Source organism: Vitis vinifera, chromosome 15 (assembly GCF_030704535.1).
Source record: "Vitis vinifera cultivar Pinot Noir 40024 chromosome 15, ASM3070453v1".
NCBI classification, from domain to species: Eukaryota; Viridiplantae; Streptophyta; class Magnoliopsida; order Vitales; family Vitaceae; genus Vitis; species Vitis vinifera.
In genome coordinates this window covers 17562560-17584487 of record NC_081819.1, presented here as the reverse complement: position 1 = coordinate 17584487, position 21928 = coordinate 17562560, and the positions used below count along the sequence as shown (strand labels likewise).

Here is a 21928-nt window from a genome sequence, read left to right as displayed (position 1 = left end):
ATGTTTTATATTTATAAAAATAAAATGATTTAAACTTACATTATAGAAATATAACTCATTGAGCCTATAAAATTTTTTTATAATAATTCCGAAATTAAAAAAAAAAGGTGCAAATTTTTATACAACAAATTATTTAGGCTTGGTATGGATACAATTCCTATTTTTGGGTTTTAAAATATAAATTTCTATATAAAAAATAAAATTTTTATCCAAATAGTATAGACTTATTTTACATCTTTAAAAATCACTTTCAAATTTTAAAATTTGAGGTGGTAAAAAATATTAATATTTAAATTTTTTTAATTAGTTTTAAAAAACCAATATATTTTTAATCTAAGTTTTTTAGAGTTTTTATATTTTATGTAAAAATTATCACTATTTGATACTTAATTTTTATTTTATTAAAAAGTTAAAAGTCTAAGCAAAATCATAACTTTATTTAAAAAAATGAAAAAAAAAAAAAAGGATTTAAAGTTAACACATTATTTTAACATGCATTTGAAATTGATTTCAATCATTTTTCCATTTTTATATATCTCAATGAACTCATCTTTAGCTTTAAATTGTCGGTCAAATTTTGAGATCTCTCCTAAAAATATTTAGAGCCAAGGTGACCATCATCAAGGAGTTCAAGGATGTTGATTACCTAAAAATAGATGAACTCATGGATTCACCCTTGGACCACCTACGAAAGTTAAGAGTATTGTTTTGAATGTAATCCAAGAAGAATCCAAAGGTTTTGAAGTTGAGAGTATTGAGATACAAGATAGAAAAGTTGCAAGATTTGTTAGAAAATTAAAGAAGTGTATGAAATTTAGAAAATAAGAATAAATATAAAGAAAATGCTAAAAATGTAAATTTTGAACTAAGAAAATCAAATAAGAAGACCAGAGTGTCAAAAAAATAATTTGAGATCGAATACTTCAAATGTAAGGAAAGTAAATACTTTGTTGTGCAATGTCCTTCAAAGAAAAATGATAAGAAAGTTATGTACGTTACATAAAATAACCTGCAATCTTATTAATCAAGCGAAAATGAATTTATTGGAAATATGAATGTTTCAACTTCCATGTCTTTGTGATAAGTGTCAATAAAAAACCACTTATAAGAAAGAAAGAAAAATTACTCATAAAACAACTTTTAAGTTAAGTGAGTCTAGCGAGTGATGAGATGGACTTTAATTTTCCATTTAATATAAATATTTTTATACAAACTTACTCAGGGAGGAAACTCAAGTAATTTCTTTAGATAGCCTTAAGAAAGCCCATTCTTCGTTTTGGAGGAATGACTTCTCAAGGTCAGAAGAGACCCATGATCGTCTTGATTCCAAAAAAGAACTAAACATTAAATCCAAAAGAAATGAAATGACTTCATTTACAAGTTTAACATGTATTTTTAATGGATTGGTGAAATTGTAACCTTTTTTTATTTTAAGTCACCCATTTTATTACTTCTTATCTATTAAAATGTTTCTCTTAGGTGACTTTAATCTAATTTAATCTTTTGTATGTTTTCTCATGTCAATGTACATAGGGGTGACAATTCATATTGATAGGTCATATTCCTATTGTGTCAAAGTCTAGGTATTCTAATACATATATCAATACAAATCAACATGAATAATAATCGTGTCAAAAATATACACTTAAATGTTACTTAATTATTAAATAGGTAACAAATCGTGTAACTTATTTAATAATAAGATCCTCCTATTTAATAATCAAGTTAAGTTAGGTTTTGTATATGTCTATATATATGATTAATATTTCAATCAAACATATTTATGACTCAATTTACCCGTAGGTTGTACGCCAGCCATACGTAGCTTGAACTGTGATGGTATTTATTCAAAAATAAATTTAAAATGAATCAAATATAGACTAAATAGTTTTAAAATAGAATTAGGTTAATCAATTGGTTAATTTAGGTTAAATTTATATTATGCATGTTGATCTAAAAACTATCAATTTATTAAATGAGTTATGCAAGTTGATACGAATTTGACCAAAACCTATTTATATTAAACTCAAATCCATGAAAAATGTCTTGGTGTTAGGTTTGAGTTGTGTTGATGAATCATATGAGAGGTTATCACCCCTAAATGTACATTTCCTTTTTATTAGAGGGCTTTATTCTATATAGTTTGCTTACGAAAACATGAAATCGTTAAAAAGGCTATATGTTAAATCTTTATTTTCTATAAGCCGCTTACGAAAAGGGCTACACATTAAACTTTTATTTTCTATAAGCCACTTATAGACGATAAATAAATGTTATATAATTTGTTGCTCATGAAAACAGAAAAACATTAAAATTAATATGTTGGACTTTAAGAAACTTATTTTCCGATCCTAACCAACTAGACTATGACAAAAATGTTAGTAATTTTATTGTGCAATTCTATCACTTTGTCACTAATGACCCTTTAATTATAGTTTACTTATATAAAAAATTATTTTTTCAGGACTTGAACCCGGGTCTTTCGGGTGAGAGCCGAATATCCTAACCAACTAGACTACAACGGAGATATTACTTAATTGTACAATTAATAATTTTAATATGATTTTTAACCACATGCATATTCTCAATCAACCTAATATTGATTTTGTAATTGAAGTAGTGGGTTCTCCTCCGTGAGGATGTTTTCCTTTCCAGTCAATTCTCATAGACATCACAAAAATGTAGACAATACTAAAAAGGTGATCTTTATCTCTTTCAATTCCTCTTATATGGATATTCTCAACCCAAACCCATGAAAAATGTGTTGGGGTTAAGTTCGAGTTGTGTTAGTGAATTGTATTGGATTTTGTCACCCCTTAATATACAACTCCTTTTTTATTTATTAAAAAGCATTTAATCATTCTATATAGTTTGCTTATAAAAAAATAAAATTATTAAAAGGGTTACATGTTAATCCTTTATTTTCTATAAACCACTTATAAACAATAAAAATCCCTATTACTCACTCTTTAATATAATGTTATATAATTTGCTCATGAAAACACAAGAACATTAAAAAGTAATATGTTGGTTTGAAAAACTTACTTTCCATTGTCAAGACTTGAACCGAAGTGAGAACCAAATATCATAATCTAGCTTTTGTTTAGATATAAATATTTTGAATCTTTGTCAACCCTGTTACTCACTTTTTAATATTATGATACATAATTTTTGCTCATCTTATTGAATATCCTAACCAATTAGACTACAACGAGATATTATTTGATTTAATTATAATTTGCTTAAACTTTGAAAAACTTATTTTTTTGTCGGGACTTAAACCCAATCTTTCGGGGTAAGGGCCAAATATCCTTACCAACTAGACTACAACGAATATATTATTTGATTGCACAATTAATAATTTAATATTAGTTTTAACCACATGTATTTTCTCAATCAGCCTAATATTGATCCTGTAATTAGAGGAGCAGGTTCTTCTCCATGAGGATGTCTTCCTCTATAGTCAAGGATGGTGTGGTTACACAAAACATTTTCTTTTATCGGCTTTTATAAGATAAAATTTCTCATAAATAACACAAAAGTGTAGATGATGCTAAAAATGTGGTATTTACTTTTTTTCAATTCCTCTTAGATGGATATATTCAACCCAAATCCATGAAAAATGTATTGGTGTTGGGTTTGAGTGTATTGGTGAATCGTATCAGACTTTGTCACCCCAAAATGTATATCTTCTTTTATTAGAGAGCATTTAATCATTCTATATAATTTGCTTATGAAAACTTAAAATTGTTAAGAGGGTTAAATGTTAAACCTTTATTTTCTATAAACCACTTATAAACCATAAAAATCCCTATTACTCACTCAATTATATGATTTATAGAAAATAAAATATAATGACTTTTGCTTAGATATAAATATTTTGAATCTTTGTGAACCTATATAATTTTCACTCATTAAAATTCAAACTTATTTTCCATTGTTGGGACTTAAACCCGGGTGAGAGCCGAATATCCTAACCAACTAAACTACAACGAAGATATCATTTAATTGCACAATTAATAATTTTATTTTGGTTTTTAACCACATACATATTCCTAATCAGCCTAATATTGATCCGGTAATTAGAGAAGCAGGTTCTCCACTACGAGTATAATTACTCAAAACATTTTTTTTTATCGACTTTTATAAGAAAAAATTTCCATACATAATGCAAAAGTGTAGACGATGCTAAAAGGATGTCTCTATTTCTTTCAATCCCTCTTGCATGAGGGGAAGTCATAGGACATGCCAACATGGCCCTTTAGCTACATGAGTTACAAAATTATAGTCAAATATAGTCCTACCGATGCGCCCGGGCCAAGGCTTTCTGGTCGATAGCAGAGACGCCCAGTTCTGGCATATCTGTATGTGGCCCGCACAAGGAAGCATCCTAATCCATTATTTTTCACGGTAAAAATTTTTAAAGTATCAAACTATTTTTTCGTTTTTTGATATTTTATCAATCCCCCGAACCTTCCTACTCAATCATTATTTATCATTCAGTACCCAAATTTTCTATGCATCATGTTGCAATGATGTTTGGCAGAGCTTCACCATAAAAACGCCTTCAATGAAGAACTTAACTGTCAATTTCCAAGCTCCCAAACAGGCCCCTGCCCAATTTAAAATTTTCAAGCCAACTCCTTAATTCCTTCTGACCCTTAATTTTAAGTATGTTATATACCACCAATTATTTTCTATGCATCAGACTAGAGTGAATCTGATAGAAAACAAAACTTTATATATTCACATGCCTTACATAGAATAAACTTACAGATATCTATGATATATTACCAAATATATCTCATTAAGCCCAAAGGAGACAAGATTTAGTCCCCAAAAGACTAGCCTCATGGCTTGTTAGTGGCACGGTGCCTAGCAGCAAAGCGGTTAACCAAGGCCAACGCGTTGCTGGTGACTTGTGCCACATTCAGCACCTTTCCCTTAATTGTGGCCTTCAGCTTCCCCATGTCACGCCCTGAAAACCCATCAACACATGTGGTAGCATCGGTTAGCGCTGCGCTCACCCAAGTCTCGATGTTGCTCATGCGCCACGTGAAGTCACTGTCACCCCCTTCTTGGTTCATGCGTCGGAGCTCTATAATGGACTGGGCAAGACGATCAACACCGTCGTTTATTTGATCTAAACAGTCGCTAATGTCTTGGTGAGTCCTACCCTCGACGTCCTTAAAGTTGCTAGCCACCTCCATTACGTATGCTCTTGTGTGCCTGGTCTTGGCTAGGCTTACAGATAATGCAACCTGGGCTAATTGGAATGGACTCTGTTGGGTCTTGTTGGCGTAGCCGGACAGGCACTTAACACAGAGGGACGGATACCGGGTGGACCGGCATGAGGCCTCAATAAAGGTCCTTGCTCGGGATTTCCGAGCATGCTGAACAGAAGCCGGCTCAACCGATCCAAGAACAGAGAAAACGAACAGAAGGAGAAGTAGAAAGGAAAGAGTAAGTTTTGCCATAACAAAATGCCTGAAGAAGTGTTTCTGATTCTGAATTATGATAAGAGTTGTGAAGGGGTGAGGGGTATTTATAGAGAGGCCAGCTTCATCAAAGATGAGCCTTACGTGCCTTCAATCACACATATGATGAATGCAGCAGCCTAGAAGAAAGTCAAACAAAGGAACTCACATGATGAACATTAATTAAATCCAAAACAGCATCAAACAAGCATGATCTCTATTATATTATCTAAATTATGCACGTGTAATCTGATATCGACAATTTGGGTCCGACAATTTGACTTGATCAAGACAATTCAGACCCTTTGATAAATAGAATTTTTCCCATCAAGCCACGGACAAAATGAGAAGAAGCACTAAATTATCAGTTTCTGATCACCTTGGTTGCCTGTCTCCAGCAAATAATACAGATAGAGATTGCTTTGCCAACATAATCCTCAGATTAAGGTAAAGAAATTCTAGAAGCATGTGTGGGGACTTTTATATCAAGTAAATCCACCTCATCTATCATGTTGGCAAGAGCCTTTGAGTGGTGTTCCAGCAAAAACAAATCCACAAACTGAATCAAAATCCACCCTTTTCATTGGGTCAATCTCAGAAAAAATAATTTTATCCAACCCCTGAATTCCAGCAAAGTAATCGTAAACCGACCCATAGTGATCCAGATTTGCATTAAGATCTCAAACTTAATATAATGCAACATGGAATCATGCAAGTTGTCGAAAATGACCTGGCATAAGATATCATTTCCATTTTCCTTAGGAATGTTGGATGTCTATTGAAAATTGGATTCCATCATTTGGCGGAAGTTTCAAAGAATGAACTCATTTGGTGATCAAGGTGTTGACTTCATTTTAAATTGTCACCCTGCAAGTTCAATTTCTCTGTCAGATACAATGAAATGAAGTCATTTAGATAGAAGCTTCAGATACTCACAAGTATACCATACAGAAGTAGAAAGTAGGAATTATGGATATGAACAATTGAGAAAATGACAATGCAATGTAGAAAAAAGAACTAGATTAGACGAGTATTTTGTCATCTAAATCTGAGAAATAACCATGAAAAAGAGTTTCACTTCAATCAGAAGAGGAGTATTTTCTATGCATGTATATGTATGTAGATGTATCTAAGTCATATAAATCTCTTCCTTTTCAGTCATTTGATATTCTAGTTGAACCGACAAGGTTGATTCCAAGGCATGACGTGTAACCTATGACCACCAGACTAATCCGAATTATTAGGATCTGGTCACACTTTTTATATTGAGGATACAACATAACAAAGGGAAAGCACAAACTGAATATGACTTATTTATGTATGCTGTCAGCAAAACAATCTGAGACATAGTGACAGACTGCAAGCAATACATTAACCAACAGGAAAGGTACAAAATGAATGCTTGTAAGTGTAGTAGTTTTTCAATCAATCCCAACTAGCAAAGAAGAGTTCCAGATGTTACCTGTATATACAAGCTGAAATTCTTGGACGCCACCACACCCCTTCAAAATTTCCAGAGGAACCACCAGACAACCTCGCCCGCTCTGAGATCATTCGAAAACTTTCAAAAGAATCTGTTTCTTTTCTATTTTTCTTTTTAACATAGCAAGTTGTCACAAGAGTCATCAAATTTTGAATTGTAAAAAGATAAATAATCCAGATCAAGTTGAGCTTCCCACTGAAAATTTAGCAGTTTCAATTTGGATTAGTCCATATTTGGGATTGACCCGTGTTAACAACAATTTTTTTTTTTTTTTGCATATTTGGAACCAAATAATTTACTCTAAACACATCCAAGTAGTACTAAACCATAAACAGTAGTTACAGTACTAATCTGAATATGGCTTTGCCATATTAAGAAATATATGCCAGATAATAGAATATGAATTCACATACAATCACATTAACGCGTAGAGAGAAAAGAGAGATGTCGTTTTTTCTCAAATGACCAGTACAAATACATGAAATACAGCAGATATATTATATAGGGAAGGCAACAAACATATTAAACACACCAAATATACGTATTAACGACGAATGGCTACAAGCAGATAAGTCACTCCGCAACCCTCATGCCAGAGAGGTAGACTCGACACTGAATCACACTGCCACCAATCCAAAAGCCAGGCATAACCATTAGCCCCACCTTAGGCTTTTCATCACTTTCATCCATAACCAAATTTTTCACTACGCTTTCCATATAGACCTCTGAGAATTCACTCCCCCTCTTCACCTGAAAGACCTTAACATTAGGATCGAAACTATAAGCCAACCGGTGCAAAAGCCAGATAGACTTGGCTAGTTTCAGAAAAGCCTGGTAGAAGGGTGTCCTTGGATGCCCACCTCCCATTACATAGTTCCGCTGATCTAAGTTCCCAAAGAATGAAGCGTCCATCTTCGGGTGAACGACTACAAGGTACTTGCTTCTGCAAAATTTCCCAAAAATGGAATCTGGGTTTTGGCCCAGAGTGTCTAGTGGATCCATTTCCCTCAAGGCAAGAAATTGGTGGAAGAAACTCTCTTTAGTGACAGTAAGATTGTCTGATTTGATGGAGAAGCTTTCATGCTGAAAACCACTGAACATTCTCTGGCATATATGGGATTCAAATGCATATTTCTTGTGAGCTCTCTTTGCATAAACAACATTAGGTTCAATGGAATTTGCAGCAGCATCAAGGTCCCATCCAGCTGCTTTCATCATGTTGATCAATGGCTTAGAAAAATCATGAATTGCTTTAAAAGCAGCTTCTACAACCGAAATGAACAGATCAGGGGTTAAATCCACTGGGAAGAATCCATTTTCTTCCACAGAGCCTTCTGATTCTTTGGTTGACAATCCCCTCAGCTTCAGATTCTTCTCCAATTTCACTCGCTTCTGGTTAGCTTCCTGGATCTGCTGCTGCAACTGAAGAATTTCAGAATCTTTATTCTGAATTTCAGATTGGAATTTCTTCACCATGACCTCATAGGTTTTCAACAGGTTCTGTTGTTCTTGGATCTCTGCAGCTAAGCGAGAGTCTTGAGGGGAAACACATATAGGTTTGGGGTTTTTCTCCCTGTAAAAATGCTTGAGTTCAGAAAGGTTCTTCAGTTCTGAAATCACAAGTTTATCAGCAGCTTGGATTTTATCAGGTTCATAAGGAGTATGAGCAGCTTGGAGCTGAATATAAGCTGACTTTAGGGAGGAGATGTTCATAAAAATCTTGGATATCAGGGCTTCCATTGCTTCTGGAGTCTGATTAGTGGCCTCTTCCATGGGTTGGGGGTGAACCTTCTGGCTGTTGCTCTCACGGAGTTGAGTTTCTTTCACTCCAGTGGGTAGCATAGCTACTTCCAATGAAGGGGTAGTAGTTCAATGGGTTTCCTTCAGAGAAAACACCAGTACAGCATAACCTGCAGATTTCCAGAAAAAATGTAAAAGGCATCCATTTGTCAAAAGAGTCGTAAAACAGACATAAAAGAATTGATGTAACAGCGAAAGTAATGTATGTCATAAATAAGTACATGCCAACAGAAATATTCATTTGTTATAGGGTTAGTTTCATTAAGACCCCCTGAAGTTTGGTGTATATACACCCAACCACCATTGGTTTCAAATTTTGTCGGTTAGCACCTCTATAAATTTATTCCATTTATAAGATTTGTTTTTTAAAGGATTTTAGATAAAAATATTTTAGATAAGAGTGTTTAAAAATTCTCTAAAAAACTAAATTTTATTCTCTAAAAAATAAAATTTATACAGGAAATACATCTATAGGGGTACAATCGACGAAATTTGAAACCAATGGTGGCTTAGTGTATTTACATTAAACCTCACGGGGTCTCAATGAAATTAACCCTTTATTATATGAAAGAAAGCTCTAGCATCAACATAGCTGAAAAATGCAAGTTGATTATTTCATGGAGTCCCTTTTTTTTTATTTGATAGATAAAGTATAAGATCTATTAAAAGAGAGGCACCAAAAGAGCAACTCAAGGTATACAAAACCTATACACCCACCACCAAAATGGCCAAATGTTGAAAAGAAAACATCCAAACAAACAGGACTAAAACAACCTCAACAAGAGCCCGACCAATCAACAAAACTAACTAAAGTTAGAAGATGATCATCTATAAACAACTTTGTCTCTGATCAAAGGGAGTAAACAAAAGAATATTTTAGGCTCTGGATCAAAAGCAAGTCATCATCGAAGGCCATTCTATTCCTCGCCTTCTATACCGTCCAAAAGATGCGTAAAGGAACTGTTCTCCAGACCTTCTTGCGCTTCTTGCGCTTCTTGCCCACAAACGAACCATTGTCAACTAAGAAGAGTCTCTCTGACCGATGAACGAAGCACCCAGGACACCTTGACCAAAGAAAAGAACAACTCCCACAAGACCCTTGTTTTAGCACAATGAACAAGAAGGCGGTCTCTAGTCTCTTCATTCTCATGGCACATAAAACATCTATTTGCTAAGGTACACCCACTTTTTTGAACTAAATTCAAGGTTAAAGCTTTATCCCATGTTGCCTTCCAAGCAAAGAAGCTAATCTTGGGCTGCACCTAATGTTCCAAATGCTTCTTGAGGGGAAGGAAGATGAGTTGCCCAACTCCAAGGCATTGTAGAGAGATTTGACCAAAACTTGCCACTCTTTGTTTCAGTCCAAAGCACTGTGTCCTCCACATCTCCACACACTCTCTTCCCATGCAACCGCACCAAAAAGATTTTCACAACCTCCACTTCATAATCATTAAAAGGTTTAAAAAAGCAAGGATTCCATCTCCCCCTCCCCTTCTCAGTCAAGGAGTCCCAAATATCCATCACCCACGCCTCCTTAGAATAAGCTAAAGCAAACAAGGATGGGAAGACACACACAGAGGAGAATCCCCACACCACTCATCTTTCCAAAATCTCACCCTCCGCCCATTACCCATTGAGAAAGAGATCCTAGTACTCACAAGATCCTAGTCCTTCCTTATCCCTTTCCACAACCCAACACCATACACCTCTTTCACCTCCCGAGAGCACTTTCTTCCCCATGCTTCCCTCTAATCACTTGATTCCACAATGCCCCTCTCTCATTTGCAAATCACCAATTCCATTTGCAAAGGAGAGCCTTATTGAGAGGGGAAAGACACTTCGACCCCCCAACCCCCTTTCTTCTTATTTGCACTATTATCCATGCAATTAGCTGCTCAACCAATCTTGTAGACAACTTTCAGCCATTCATCTCAAAAATTTTCCCACACTACCTGAGAAACATGCTCCTAAAGTAAGTTCCAAATTGCCATAATTCCCCTCTACAATCTTCACTTCTTGATATGATAGCAAGGTAAAAAGGAGCTCATCTAAGTTGAGGCACTCTATGCAGGTTAAACAATTTAGTTGATGATGAACCCCTTAACAGTTAATGCATTCATAATGGAAGCAGCCTTGTTAGTAACTAAAAGATAAATGATGATGAGGGATGGAAAACAATACTTTGGGATAAAATCAAGACAAGGGAGAGTAGAAAAGACAACATAGAAACTAGAAAAGCATGTTAGATGATGCTTATCGGTATCTGAACTGCAGTGGAAGACCAGAGTGCAAAATATCAGGAGTCATTTTCCCATGTTTCAATTTATTCAGCTTGGTTTTGGAAGGATGCTGATAATTTGGGACACTAATCATCTATATAGATAAGAGCCAAACATGAATAAAATCAAAACATAAAAGATGCATATAGGGCTGGCTGATGAGAAAAAGCAGCATACGCATGGCAAGCATAGCAACAAGCTCAAGATAATGATATGCATACATTAAAAAAATGAAATATATTTTGAATCATATATCATCAGCCTCGAACATGCCCAAATGATTCCATTATGGCTTAGAGTAGGGTGAGTGCTTCATAATGAAGACAGATGTGAAAAGCCTAAAAAGCAGCAATGCATTGTAAATGGTAGTATATTTTGCATGTGGAATAAGAGCCTCAATAAGAGTGCCTTGAATATTGTGTATTTATATGAGGAAAGGCATATAACAGACCTATGATGCAAAAGAAATTACGCACTTATGAAGAATCTCAAGCTGATACTAAAATTACAAGAGGGCATGCAATTAATCCTTGTAAATCTCCAGGGAAAGAACGCTACTAAGGCTTCCAAAGTTCTTGTATTTGCACCAGATAACAAGACACGGTACTCAATTGCTGCACTAGTGAAAAGGAGGTATGTGAAGAAAAAGCATACACAGCGGATACACAAGATCAACCAAGACCCTTGTGAAGGTACATACAGGGATGAGCATGGGACTCGATCACTAGCCTAGTTGCCTATCCATATCAGTCACATTTGAATCATTAAAATATCATCTTAAATTCAAGGAACCAAGAATCAGAAGGTAGCACCATATATATATATATATATATATATATATATATATATATATATTAACCATCTGACTGTCTACCTTGGCACCACTTCATTACTCACTTCCTCTCTCTAGGGAACTTGGACCTGGAGACTTTGTACTCTTCTGTAGGTAAATGTAAGCAATAGACACTGAAGGAGAGAGTTCTTTTTTTAAAAAAACTGTAAATTGTTCCAAGACTCCTCGAAGAAATGAGCTTTACATTACCAACATCAACAGCACTTAACCATGCAATACAAAACTCATCATAACAACCCACATAACATATGCAAAAGGGAGGGGCACATGAACAACCCACCTACAAAAATTGAATACCACCGACTTGTTGCATCCAGCAAACATAATAACCTTCAACCTAAAAACAAAAAGGAAATTGAATCTGTCATTGATATTATTGTTCTCCAGAAGTGCATCCACTTTGATAAAATTCAGCCCAATTGCTAAATAAACTTAATCAAATACAATATTGAATATATATCACCACTGTGAACGTATTAAAAGACTAACCTAAAAGTCAGCATATACAATAATATCATATCTCTGATCACAAGGAATATCAGAAAGTAAAGGAAAGGGAAGGGAAGGGAATGATTCTTTCCCTTCTCTCATTTGGCATTAGAAAGGATTAAAATGTGACAAAAACTGTTATTGACACATCTTAACCCTGATGCCATAAAATGATGGGGATAAACTAGTAGAGTACAAGCTTTCATCTTAAAAAGCTTTGTTGACCTAAAAACAGTGGACCATATTTCAAATCCCTCCCCTACTGTTTAATGCATTCAGTATTGAGAACAAGTGAAAGGAATACTTTTACCCCAAGTACTTTTCTTTGCCCCGATTTTGCCCTATCCAAGCATGCTCTACATAAAATAAAATAAAACAAAATTAGAATTACAAAAAATATTAAAACAATTTTTTTGGTGCAGCTAGTAACTATGAGTTGAAAATTCTACACGAAAGAAAATTCAATGATGGAAATGATTAATGATCAAAAATTCATTTCCAATATTTAATTCAACAAAAAATTTATAATTGATAAATATTCAACTTTAGGTCTATCCAGCAAAAGAATAAACACAAATGTCATGCAACCAAACAAACACAGCTAGCGGAAGAGCAAATTCATGCAAAATTCACCTGTACGCTCCACAGAAAATGCTAATCCGAAGGTCCGATCACGATACTCATGAGGAATAGGAGAAACCTTAATAGAAACAAATATAGCAATTAGAATGAAATACTAAGGCAAAATTCAACCATCCGCTTCCCAAAAACCCTAATTCGAAGATACAAGAATCACAAAAAATTACTAAAACCCTAACATAACAGCATTGACTCATGAAGAAGAAACTATCATATTTACATATAAAGAGAAGACAGCTTATCCTCTGTTTGGTTGAGAAGAGAGAACTTGGGAAAAGAACATAGGAAAACCCTATCAAATATTCAAAATTGAAGTTTTTTTTCCTGTACTCTCTTCTTTTCCACACTTCCTCAACAACCAAACAAAGCCTCCCTTTACCTGCCGGAGAAGTAGAGAATAACACTTGTCAACAACCGCAGCGACTATCGAATCCGATCAACTCTCCCCCAAGTTTCGTTCCAGTCTGAAGGGTACACAAAAGCCCTAAAGTCGGACATTAAAACGGTGCGTTTTGAAGTTGGGCGTTAAACGGTGTCGTTTTGAAAACGGCGAGGAAATTAAACACGAAACGGATAAAATAAAACGGTGCGTTCCAATAAAACGCATCGTTTCGAGCAGTAGAAAAATAAAAAATGCACCACGTGGAAATAAAACGACGGCGTTTCTGATGCGCTGTTGAATGATACTCGCTTTTCAGGCTTTTCAGGCTTTTCAAAGCCAAACAAGAAAGTAAAGGGCCATAACAGGAGGAGGTGGTGGTGGAGAATCAAAGCCCCAAGACCCACTATTCTACAGTCTACACAGAAAGGTTTATATGGTGAGAATATCATAATTATTGTTCTATTAATATTTAGTTTCCGAAATATTCATCAAGATTCGGATTTGATTAACCCATTGAATTACCATTCTTAATAGGAGCGATGTTGGGTTGTGATGTGTTTGAACTGATTGAATTTTCATTGGGCATTTGCCAAATATTGATGCTAGTAATGGTATTAGGGTGTATGCTTTGATTTTGATACCAAAGTGAATTTTCAGGTTCTGGGTCTTGGTCTGTCAAGAAGAATGGTGGCATCTCCTTACCACTTAACACATGCTTCACCCAAGTGGGTCAGCTCAAGATACCCAGTTGTGGGAATTGTGACTTGCCTTCACAAAACTTCTTTTGGGTTGTGTTTCTTTCGGGTTGCCCAACTCTCTCTGGTCAACACTTCCAAGTAAGTAGATGTTATTCTGAGATGGTTTGTTAGGGGACTTAGAGTGAAGTGTCTTGGATACTTTCTTCATAGCTTTGTGTTTGCATCTTAAAATAGTTGTTATTTCTGAGTGATTAATTAGAAGTCATGCTATTATGTCCAAAGGTTTTTCTAATCGCTCTAAAACTGCACAAGTGCCCTTAATTTTGCCCAAGAAAAAGTGTAGGGCTTTGCCATGATGCCCTTAATTAGATATCATTTTCCTTAATTAGGGCCTCAAAAGGCGATATAAGACTTCCAATTAGCATGTCTTGTATGTTCTTTTCTTTTCTCTGTAGAAAAAAGGGCTTTATGGTTTGTGTTTAGTTGGGTAATTCACTCGAACATACTCCTACATTAACCCCCTCAACACATAAATGCGTGTGCCCATGGAGGTGAATTGCAAATATTTATGCAAATGTTAAATGCTGACCTTCTGTTTTCTGTATGTTTAGTTGGGTGGTAAGTGATTTAGGAGTAAGTGTTGGTGTTCCAACTGTGATGGGATTGGGTTTGAGAATTGATATTAGTCCAGTATAAGAGGCGTGTCTGGTGCATTTGATTTTTGATCTATAATCTTCACAAAGAGAAGCCCCTCTAGTGCCATTGCCTGCCGATGTGATTATGTTATTTTGTTTCTGTTTCTTTGCATTCTCTTCCTGGATATTTTTATCTTTTCTTTTCACTGTTCAATCAACCCTAATAGTGTGTTCCCCCACCAGAAACGGTTTTTAACTTCATCAAGAAACAGTAATTTTATTGGATGTAGAATACTTTATGCTAGGTAAACTTGAGACTTCTCATTTATGAGTGCGAGTCAAATATGATCCGTGATAGACATTTACATGACAAGTTCCTGTGATGCTATGTAAAAGTCATATGATAGGAAGAAAACCCCAATATTTTATTTATGTTTAGAGAATGGAAACCTGTGAAAATTCCCATGCTTGAGGATTAGAAGGACAACCTCATGATGATGGATAAAGAGCCAACTGACAAAATTTTCAAAAACACCAATATTTTCAAACACAGATCCATTTTCCATTTTCAAAAGATTGGTATTTTCCTTCAAGTTGTCCCTAAGCATTCACCTCTTTAGAAAATGATATTATAGAAAATGGCTTTCTGATATCATCATATTAGGCTATCATTATATTTGTTTTATGTTTTCAAGTGTTTGCATGATATGAATTGAAAGATGTGGATATGGAGACGGTTTCTCAGACATTGGCATTTGAAAAAAGTAAATAAAGCGGCCACTTTCTATAATTTCGGTAATATAGAACTTTTATTAAAAAGTTCCTTTATTCTTGCACTCCCAGAACGATAGTATGATTTTCCTTTGAATATTGTATAGGAGGATGGTCTGGTCTGTTAGGAGCAGTGTAGACGGCAACAGTTTGGATCCTACTCCCACAAATGGCACTGATGGCAGGACTCGACTAGTTAGGGTCATCCAAGGTATTCAAATCAAGTTAAGCACAAGAATTCTGGAGTTAAGGAAAGATCTTCCGATGAAAATACTGTTTTTCTTGGTTGGCTTTTATTGTGCGACTGCCTTTGCTACTGTCATTGGGCAAACAGGGGACTGGGACATTCTGTCTGCTGCATTGGCTGTGTTTGTGGTGGAGTTGATTGGGGCCCTCATGTATCGAGCTTCTATACATTTATTTGACAAGGTTAGGAGGCTGATCACTATGTTTAATTATTGGAAGGCTGGGCTATGTCTGGGTCTTTTCTTGGATTCATTTAAGTACGAAATGAATAACATCATCGGGTCATGTAACCCCTTCAATTTTGAAATAGATGACTTTCCGATATTCTTGTGATATCGCATTTTCAAATGCATGTGATTGTACCCAAGGATTATTCAGAAGTGGTCAGTACGTTCCAGAGTGTTTGCAAATATGAGGAGCAATATGATACAAAGTCAATAATGTCCTAGAAGGAGGCTAAATACTTGTGATTACAGTAGTATGGTCTTAAATATAGTACAGTATCAGAAAAGTATCAGTGTACAGTGTACCTGGTTGAGTTGCATTTGTGCCAAAGAAGTTTCCTCTGTCAGTTGTGTTTCAATATTTGCTGCTCTCACAATCTTTCTCTAGCATGCTTGGCATCATTGAAGATCTTCCAGTGGCACTAAGTGTTATGATTCTGCAGGGAGGGTGTTCTCTCATGCTTGGGTTAAGCATGACTCATTTTTGCGTAATTGTGTATGTCTCTTTCAGGAAACTGTAACCTCCTTAAAGATCAAGATATACAGGCTGCCCAAGAAATAGCATCAAATTCATGATTGATGATTTTTGGAAGCACATCCAATGGAATCTACACTAGATAATCCAGTATGTTTGTTATACAGGCAGTTTTTAGTTGCTACTCTTGATATTCAGCTACTAGAGGTTTCAAATACAGAGCAATGTATGGTGAATAGAGAAACCCTTGATTAGAGCAGTATTGGCATGGCATTAGTCAATGTGAAGCTACGCTATTCCTTTGATGTTGGAATGGTGGGTGCCATCTATATTTTGATGTTGAAATGATGGGTGTCATCTATATTACGTCAAAGTCAAGATCCATGCCTCTCAGAAAAAGTTTGGAATTGACATCATCGAGAAAAAGAAAAAGCTAGTCTGTAAATCCGTGAACCTAGGATGGAAAGGAGAGTCTTTCCATGCAACCATATGATTCATGTAAATTCATTGGTTCCATTATAAGTCATTGACTCATTATTGTATGTTCAACTTCACTTTTGAGTAATGCCTGCTGCTGCTACTGCTTTCTCTATCCATCTTTCATCTTAATAATGCTTCATAACAGTTATCTTTATAAAGAATGTTGTCAGCCATTATGCCCAACATGATTTGAGGGTTTACTCCACCAAGGCCCTGAGAAGGATCCAGCTTGAAATGTTTCTGTATATCTTGTGATGAACCACTCTGCCCGTTTCATTGCAGTTCCCCACACTTCAATCATTCAATCCATAAAATCTAAATTCATGCAAATGAATACAAATATCTTGCTTCATTCATCTGGTACTAGGATTTCTGAATCCGCAACGTAAGATACCTAGGAAACCAAAATAAAAGAGTAAATTTGAGTTACTAAATTAGTACATGGCCACAAAGAGGGTCTTCCAAATTCTAGTCAGTCAGGCAGACTATCACATCGTGCATTCTGTGTGTGAAATTCAAGAGTTCCATTTTTGAAGCTTCAAAACAAGCAAATACAGCGGACCAAAGGAATTGAGAGGGAACAATCTACAGTATTCAAAAGTGCACTGCGCATAAATGCCATGAAATAAACCCAAATGGTAAATTGACAAAAGGCAGTCAAATGAATTGCTATACATCTGAGAAAACATGCTGGGCTAGAAACATTACTTTACAAATTTACAGTGGTCTTACAAGATGCTTAAATACAACCAGCCAGTTTCTATAACTTGAATAATAATACTAATGGGTATTTGACTACTAGCGTGGAGTTGATATTGCAGCACTTTGCATTGAATCTTTATTGTTGTAGACATTAATAGGCAAGTCAGCACAGGTTGCCAATGTTATCCAAGTACTAGCTTGACCCTGCAATCATGAATCAACAGCAGGGCCAGGATATGCAGGTAAGCTCATTATCCGCTTGTCCAGAACCGGGCCACCCACAGTAAAATGATATAGACTCTGAAAACTTGATCCTCTCAGTCCAAGAAGCTCATGCACTGCAAAAGATCATAAAATTTTCAGATTCATGTAAGCTTGAGAGGTGTATGATGCAAGACATGATGCTATTATTGGGATGATGAGAACTTTCTGCTCTGTTATAACTTCGAGAATGTGTATTGATACAAGAGATGATGCTGTAGCCGGTCCTTGTCATGTATAATAGAAGAAGGAAGTTTTCGTATTTAGCATTACTTAAATTTAGTCTAAAGACAATTTGCTTGACATTTCCAAATAGTATAGGAGTCCAACAGAGAAGACTGTTCCTGGCATTCAGTTAAAACCTTCATAGGTTATTGCAGTTGAAACCAAACCATGCAGGGGGGCAGGAGGAACAGAAAATGTTGACAATTAAGATTTCTTACTATGCCAGTTCGTTATTGTTCTACTTGGGGAGGCTCCCATAAATAACACTTCTCCCCATGGAATTTTATAATTTTTTTCCCACTTCCATGTGGTAGTTTATACTATGCCCCATGCTCCCAATTTGTTTTTTCCTTTTCTTTTTCTGTAGCATAAGAGAACTCCATTACACCTGAAATGGTCTCTCTCTACTTTAACATGACACAAGGTTCTGACCTCTCATATTGTGGCTAGTTCTTCCTCCACAATGGTGCTCTTTGGCTTTGGCTACCTTGAATTGGATTGTGTAACTGAAGTTCTTGTAATCACCAAAAGAGTTTGGCTTTATGGTTGTTGTCACTCATGGACATCATTGTAGCAGCAAGCAAAACCACAATTTTATTTTCTTTCGTTTTTCTTTTTTTTTTTTTTTTGGTTGTGCATTGGTTCTTCATATTGTTTTTCTGTATTATTTTTATTGTGATTTATAACTGGACCAAATTCAGGGTTTGTCTTATAGCCTGATATCTAGATCAAACTTTAAATGCTCTGTATGCAATGCCTAAAACAAAAAGACTTCTTTGTCAAGAAAAAATCTCACAAATTTTTCATCAATTTGGGAGTCAACTGGAAAAATTGAATACATGAGTATATTATCTTTTGTGTTATCGGTTTAACACTGCACATGCTATGGAAGTGGAGAAAAAGAAGTCATACCAGCATCATCAAAGTAGCAGCCAATGCCAGTTGCAGATATGCCAACAGCATGTGCTTCAAGGTACAACACCTGACCCAGAACTCCAGTTTCCCAAAATAAGCGTGGATACATCCATGCACTCTTGTTCTGCAAGGTACCCTCAAAATGAGCCACCATACCAAGGCTGAAGCAGCCATCACCGGCAATGTCCTGCATTAAAGTACAATATGTTAACAAGAATTGGAAAATTTTCTTATTTGGGATTCACAATGGCACTCCTATGTAAAAGGAGCACAAATTGCAAATTAATTTGAAACATGACATCAAACATTTGATCATACTTCTAGCTCTCATTATGGTAAAGTTAATGCTCAAAACTTTGTTACAAGGTTATGCTTATACTTGAAACTATTGGCATAAGCATTATTAGTAGTTTTCTTCAAGAAGTTTAAGAATTTTGTTGAAAGCAAAATACAGAATAGTGAGTTTGCTTTTTCCTTTAAAGGAAAATGAACCTTTGCTGATTTCATATCTATCAATAATGCAGTGAGTTGCTAGTGGTTTCACTTGTTAAATCAAACTCATTAATTTTGATTAAATGTCTTCCCTGTTTCAAGCTCATAATAGAAACAACTCCATATGGGAAATTCAAAAAGGAAAGTAACAACTGACAAACCTGATGACATGATATCCTTTTGGCCAGCTCCTGAAAATCACCTCTAGTGAGTTCATACAGAGGGAGATCATCAGGACAACCCTCAGGTTTCGCCCACTTGAAATTAGATCTCGTCACTTTCTTAAGATCATCAAAATGATCTTCATTCCTCACCAAGAAATACAAACCACTTGGCAGGCCTGCAACCTTATGAACAAATAAAACAGCATGAACTTCAGAGTCCCAAGAAAGAACCCGAAATGGTAACCCCAATTGTCTCCCTTGCTTTCCCCCATTTTGAGAACCTGAGGGAAGACAGTGTAACAGTATCTGATAAAACGTATCTCTCTGCATTACATGAACACCATCCATATCAACTGCGCTCCTCCGCTTCCTAACAACCTCACTTACTGTTAAATTCTTATAGGAACTTTCATTAAAGAGCCTACTGCTATGAAATGGATCGATTGAGAATTTATGTTCTATCATTAATGGCTTTTTCACAGCCTCTGCGGTTCTATAGATTATATCCCAACAAATATGCTCTCTGCTAAGCACATTAGGCTTCCCTTTCCACTTCAGTTCCGAAAATCGAGATATTGCCATGCTCAATTCTCTGTAATTCACATTAAACTCACCAACCCCATTAGGAAAAACAACAAGCACACAATCCGGGTGGTCGAATTCAATCACCGGAAACTTTCCTTTCACCGGCCGTGCCGGAATTTCAAATTCCGGGAAAATTTCGAGGCCCATTAGCTTCTTCAAATCCTCATACCCCAAACCATCAAGAACCTTCACATCCCAACCAAGCTCCGCCGCGGCCATCGACACCGCGGCAATGGCATGACCCACGTCGTGATTACAATACCGAAACGCCCGTTCCCCGTACTTCCAAGCCTCTCTCCAGAAAATCGACGAAAATCCAATGAGAAACGAGCCCTTGGGGAAAAACTTGGGCAAGAACCCGGATGAAATTTCGGCTCTGACCTCCAAAGAATGCTCTTTCGGTGCATAATGAGCCACGAAAGCCGAGTCAGACACCGACTCAATAGCCGGGGCAATGATGTAAGACTCGGTGGGATGGAGATTGCCGCTGCTGGGGTTAACACGGAGCGACCAGGTGGAGAACCCAGTAGTCTTCCAAGCTGAAATGGCTAGAGAATCGAAGAAGAGCTGAGAAATGGTGGACTTGGAAATGGGTTTGGGAGGAGGAAGATTGAGGAAGACGGACGAGTAAGGCGGAGGCGTTTGGTTAGGCGGCGGAGGGTGGAGGAGAGGAACGAGTGGGGCTGAATCGAATCGGCGAAAGGGTTTGGGCTGATTGGCCCAGTCGAGTCCCCGAGGGCCTCTAGCGTAGTTGGTAAAGGAGTGTTTGGTCTGGTTGTGGTATTTCAGAACTTGAGCTTCGTTTGAATCTTGTTGGTGCGGTAAAGTTGAAGGTGATGACGAGGAAAGTGACATGGTGGGAATTGATCTTATGTTCGGGAGGAGAGTGGAGGGGAACAGGATGGCGTAAGGGTTGTTTGGAGAGCGAGAAAATTTGGGAGAAAAAAGTGGCATCTCTCTGTACGTGGTTCCTTTCTTGTATATATTTTTGGTGTTCGATTCTTTTTCAGCTTGGAATAGGGTGTTCTAGAGCGTAGATTCTCGACCCCTCCAAGTAATTTTTGATGCCCCATGATTTTGGGTCACTTCTTAAATCACATCCAAATTCCAAACGCACCCTTAACCTCCTGATATTATTGAACTGTGCTTAAAGACCAAATATCCTAATTCATCTTTAGAATTGGCACTCTAATGGACATAGTCAGATAGTAGACAAAGGGGTAATTGAGGTAAATATTAATTTAGAAGCCGTATATGGATCATGGGCTGGGAATGTAGTTAACCCAAAATTGAATCAGTCCAATCGTCTAAATAATGTATTTCAAGGCCCAACTTAAGGCTTTTGGAACAGTCCAGCCCAGCCCAAGTTGAGCCCAGCCGGATGCAATTCAAAACTGAAAGCCACAACCCAACTCCAGGCCACCCATTTTACATTATTGGGCTAAAACGTAAAAAATTAAAACAATATTTAAAATTGGTTATAGCACTTCCCATTCAAAAAGTATAATCAATTAGGTCTCACCATAATTACGTTTACAATTTATTATTTTATATCAAGTGAAATCTCATTACTTTATAAAATTATACATTGATTTCATTTTTTTAATATTTGGATCTTATTATTTGTAGTTGGTCTTATTTTTGTACACATTC

General features: G+C 36.2%; 4 protein-coding genes across 9 annotated transcripts; 1 reads left to right on the top strand and 3 right to left on the bottom strand.

Moving 5' to 3' along the window:
• Positions 1-4652: 4652 nt before the first annotated feature.
• LOC100254094 (21 kDa protein) lies at positions 4653-7245 on the bottom strand. The gene has a single exon (XM_002280549.4). The coding sequence runs from the start codon at positions 5475-5477 to the stop codon at positions 4851-4853; it is 627 nt and encodes a 208-aa protein (XP_002280585.1). The 5' UTR covers positions 5478-7245; the 3' UTR covers positions 4653-4850.
• A 62-nt stretch (positions 7246-7307) lies between these two features.
• On the bottom strand, positions 7308-13577 carry LOC100250526 (protein GRAVITROPIC IN THE LIGHT 1). Of its 6 annotated transcripts, none has more exons than XM_002280576.5 (5): positions 13400-13577; positions 13015-13081; positions 12692-12737; positions 12173-12229; positions 7308-8870 (listed from the first exon to the last, which is right to left on the bottom strand). In XM_002280576.5, exon 5 carries the CDS (start codon positions 8800-8802, stop codon positions 7534-7536), a length of 1269 nt encoding a protein of 422 aa, XP_002280612.1. In that variant the 5' UTR covers positions 8803-8870; positions 12173-12229; positions 12692-12737; positions 13015-13081; positions 13400-13577; the 3' UTR covers positions 7308-7533. The 6 variants fall into 6 exon arrangements, with proteins under 6 accessions (XP_002280612.1, XP_010661660.1, XP_010661659.1 ...); XM_010663358.3 differs by having other exon boundaries at positions 13241-13563; XM_010663357.3 differs by having other exon boundaries at positions 12686-12737; positions 13400-13563.
• Positions 13578-13717: 140 nt separating this feature from the next.
• LOC100248989 (ycf20-like protein) lies at positions 13718-17047 on the top strand. Its single transcript, XM_002274608.4, has 3 exons — positions 13718-13838; positions 14060-14238; positions 15614-17047. The coding sequence occupies exons 1-3, from the start codon at positions 13836-13838 to the stop codon at positions 16083-16085; spliced, it is 654 nt and encodes a 217-aa protein (XP_002274644.1). The 5' UTR covers positions 13718-13835; the 3' UTR covers positions 16086-17047.
• A 500-nt stretch (positions 17048-17547) lies between these two features.
• On the bottom strand, positions 17548-21345 carry LOC100243840 (uncharacterized). Its single transcript, XM_002274635.5, has 3 exons — positions 19688-21345; positions 19032-19221; positions 17548-17971 (listed from the first exon to the last, which is right to left on the bottom strand). The coding sequence occupies exons 1-3, from the start codon at positions 21227-21229 to the stop codon at positions 17844-17846; spliced, it is 1860 nt and encodes a 619-aa protein (XP_002274671.2). The 5' UTR covers positions 21230-21345; the 3' UTR covers positions 17548-17843.
• Positions 21346-21928: the final 583 nt, after the last annotated feature.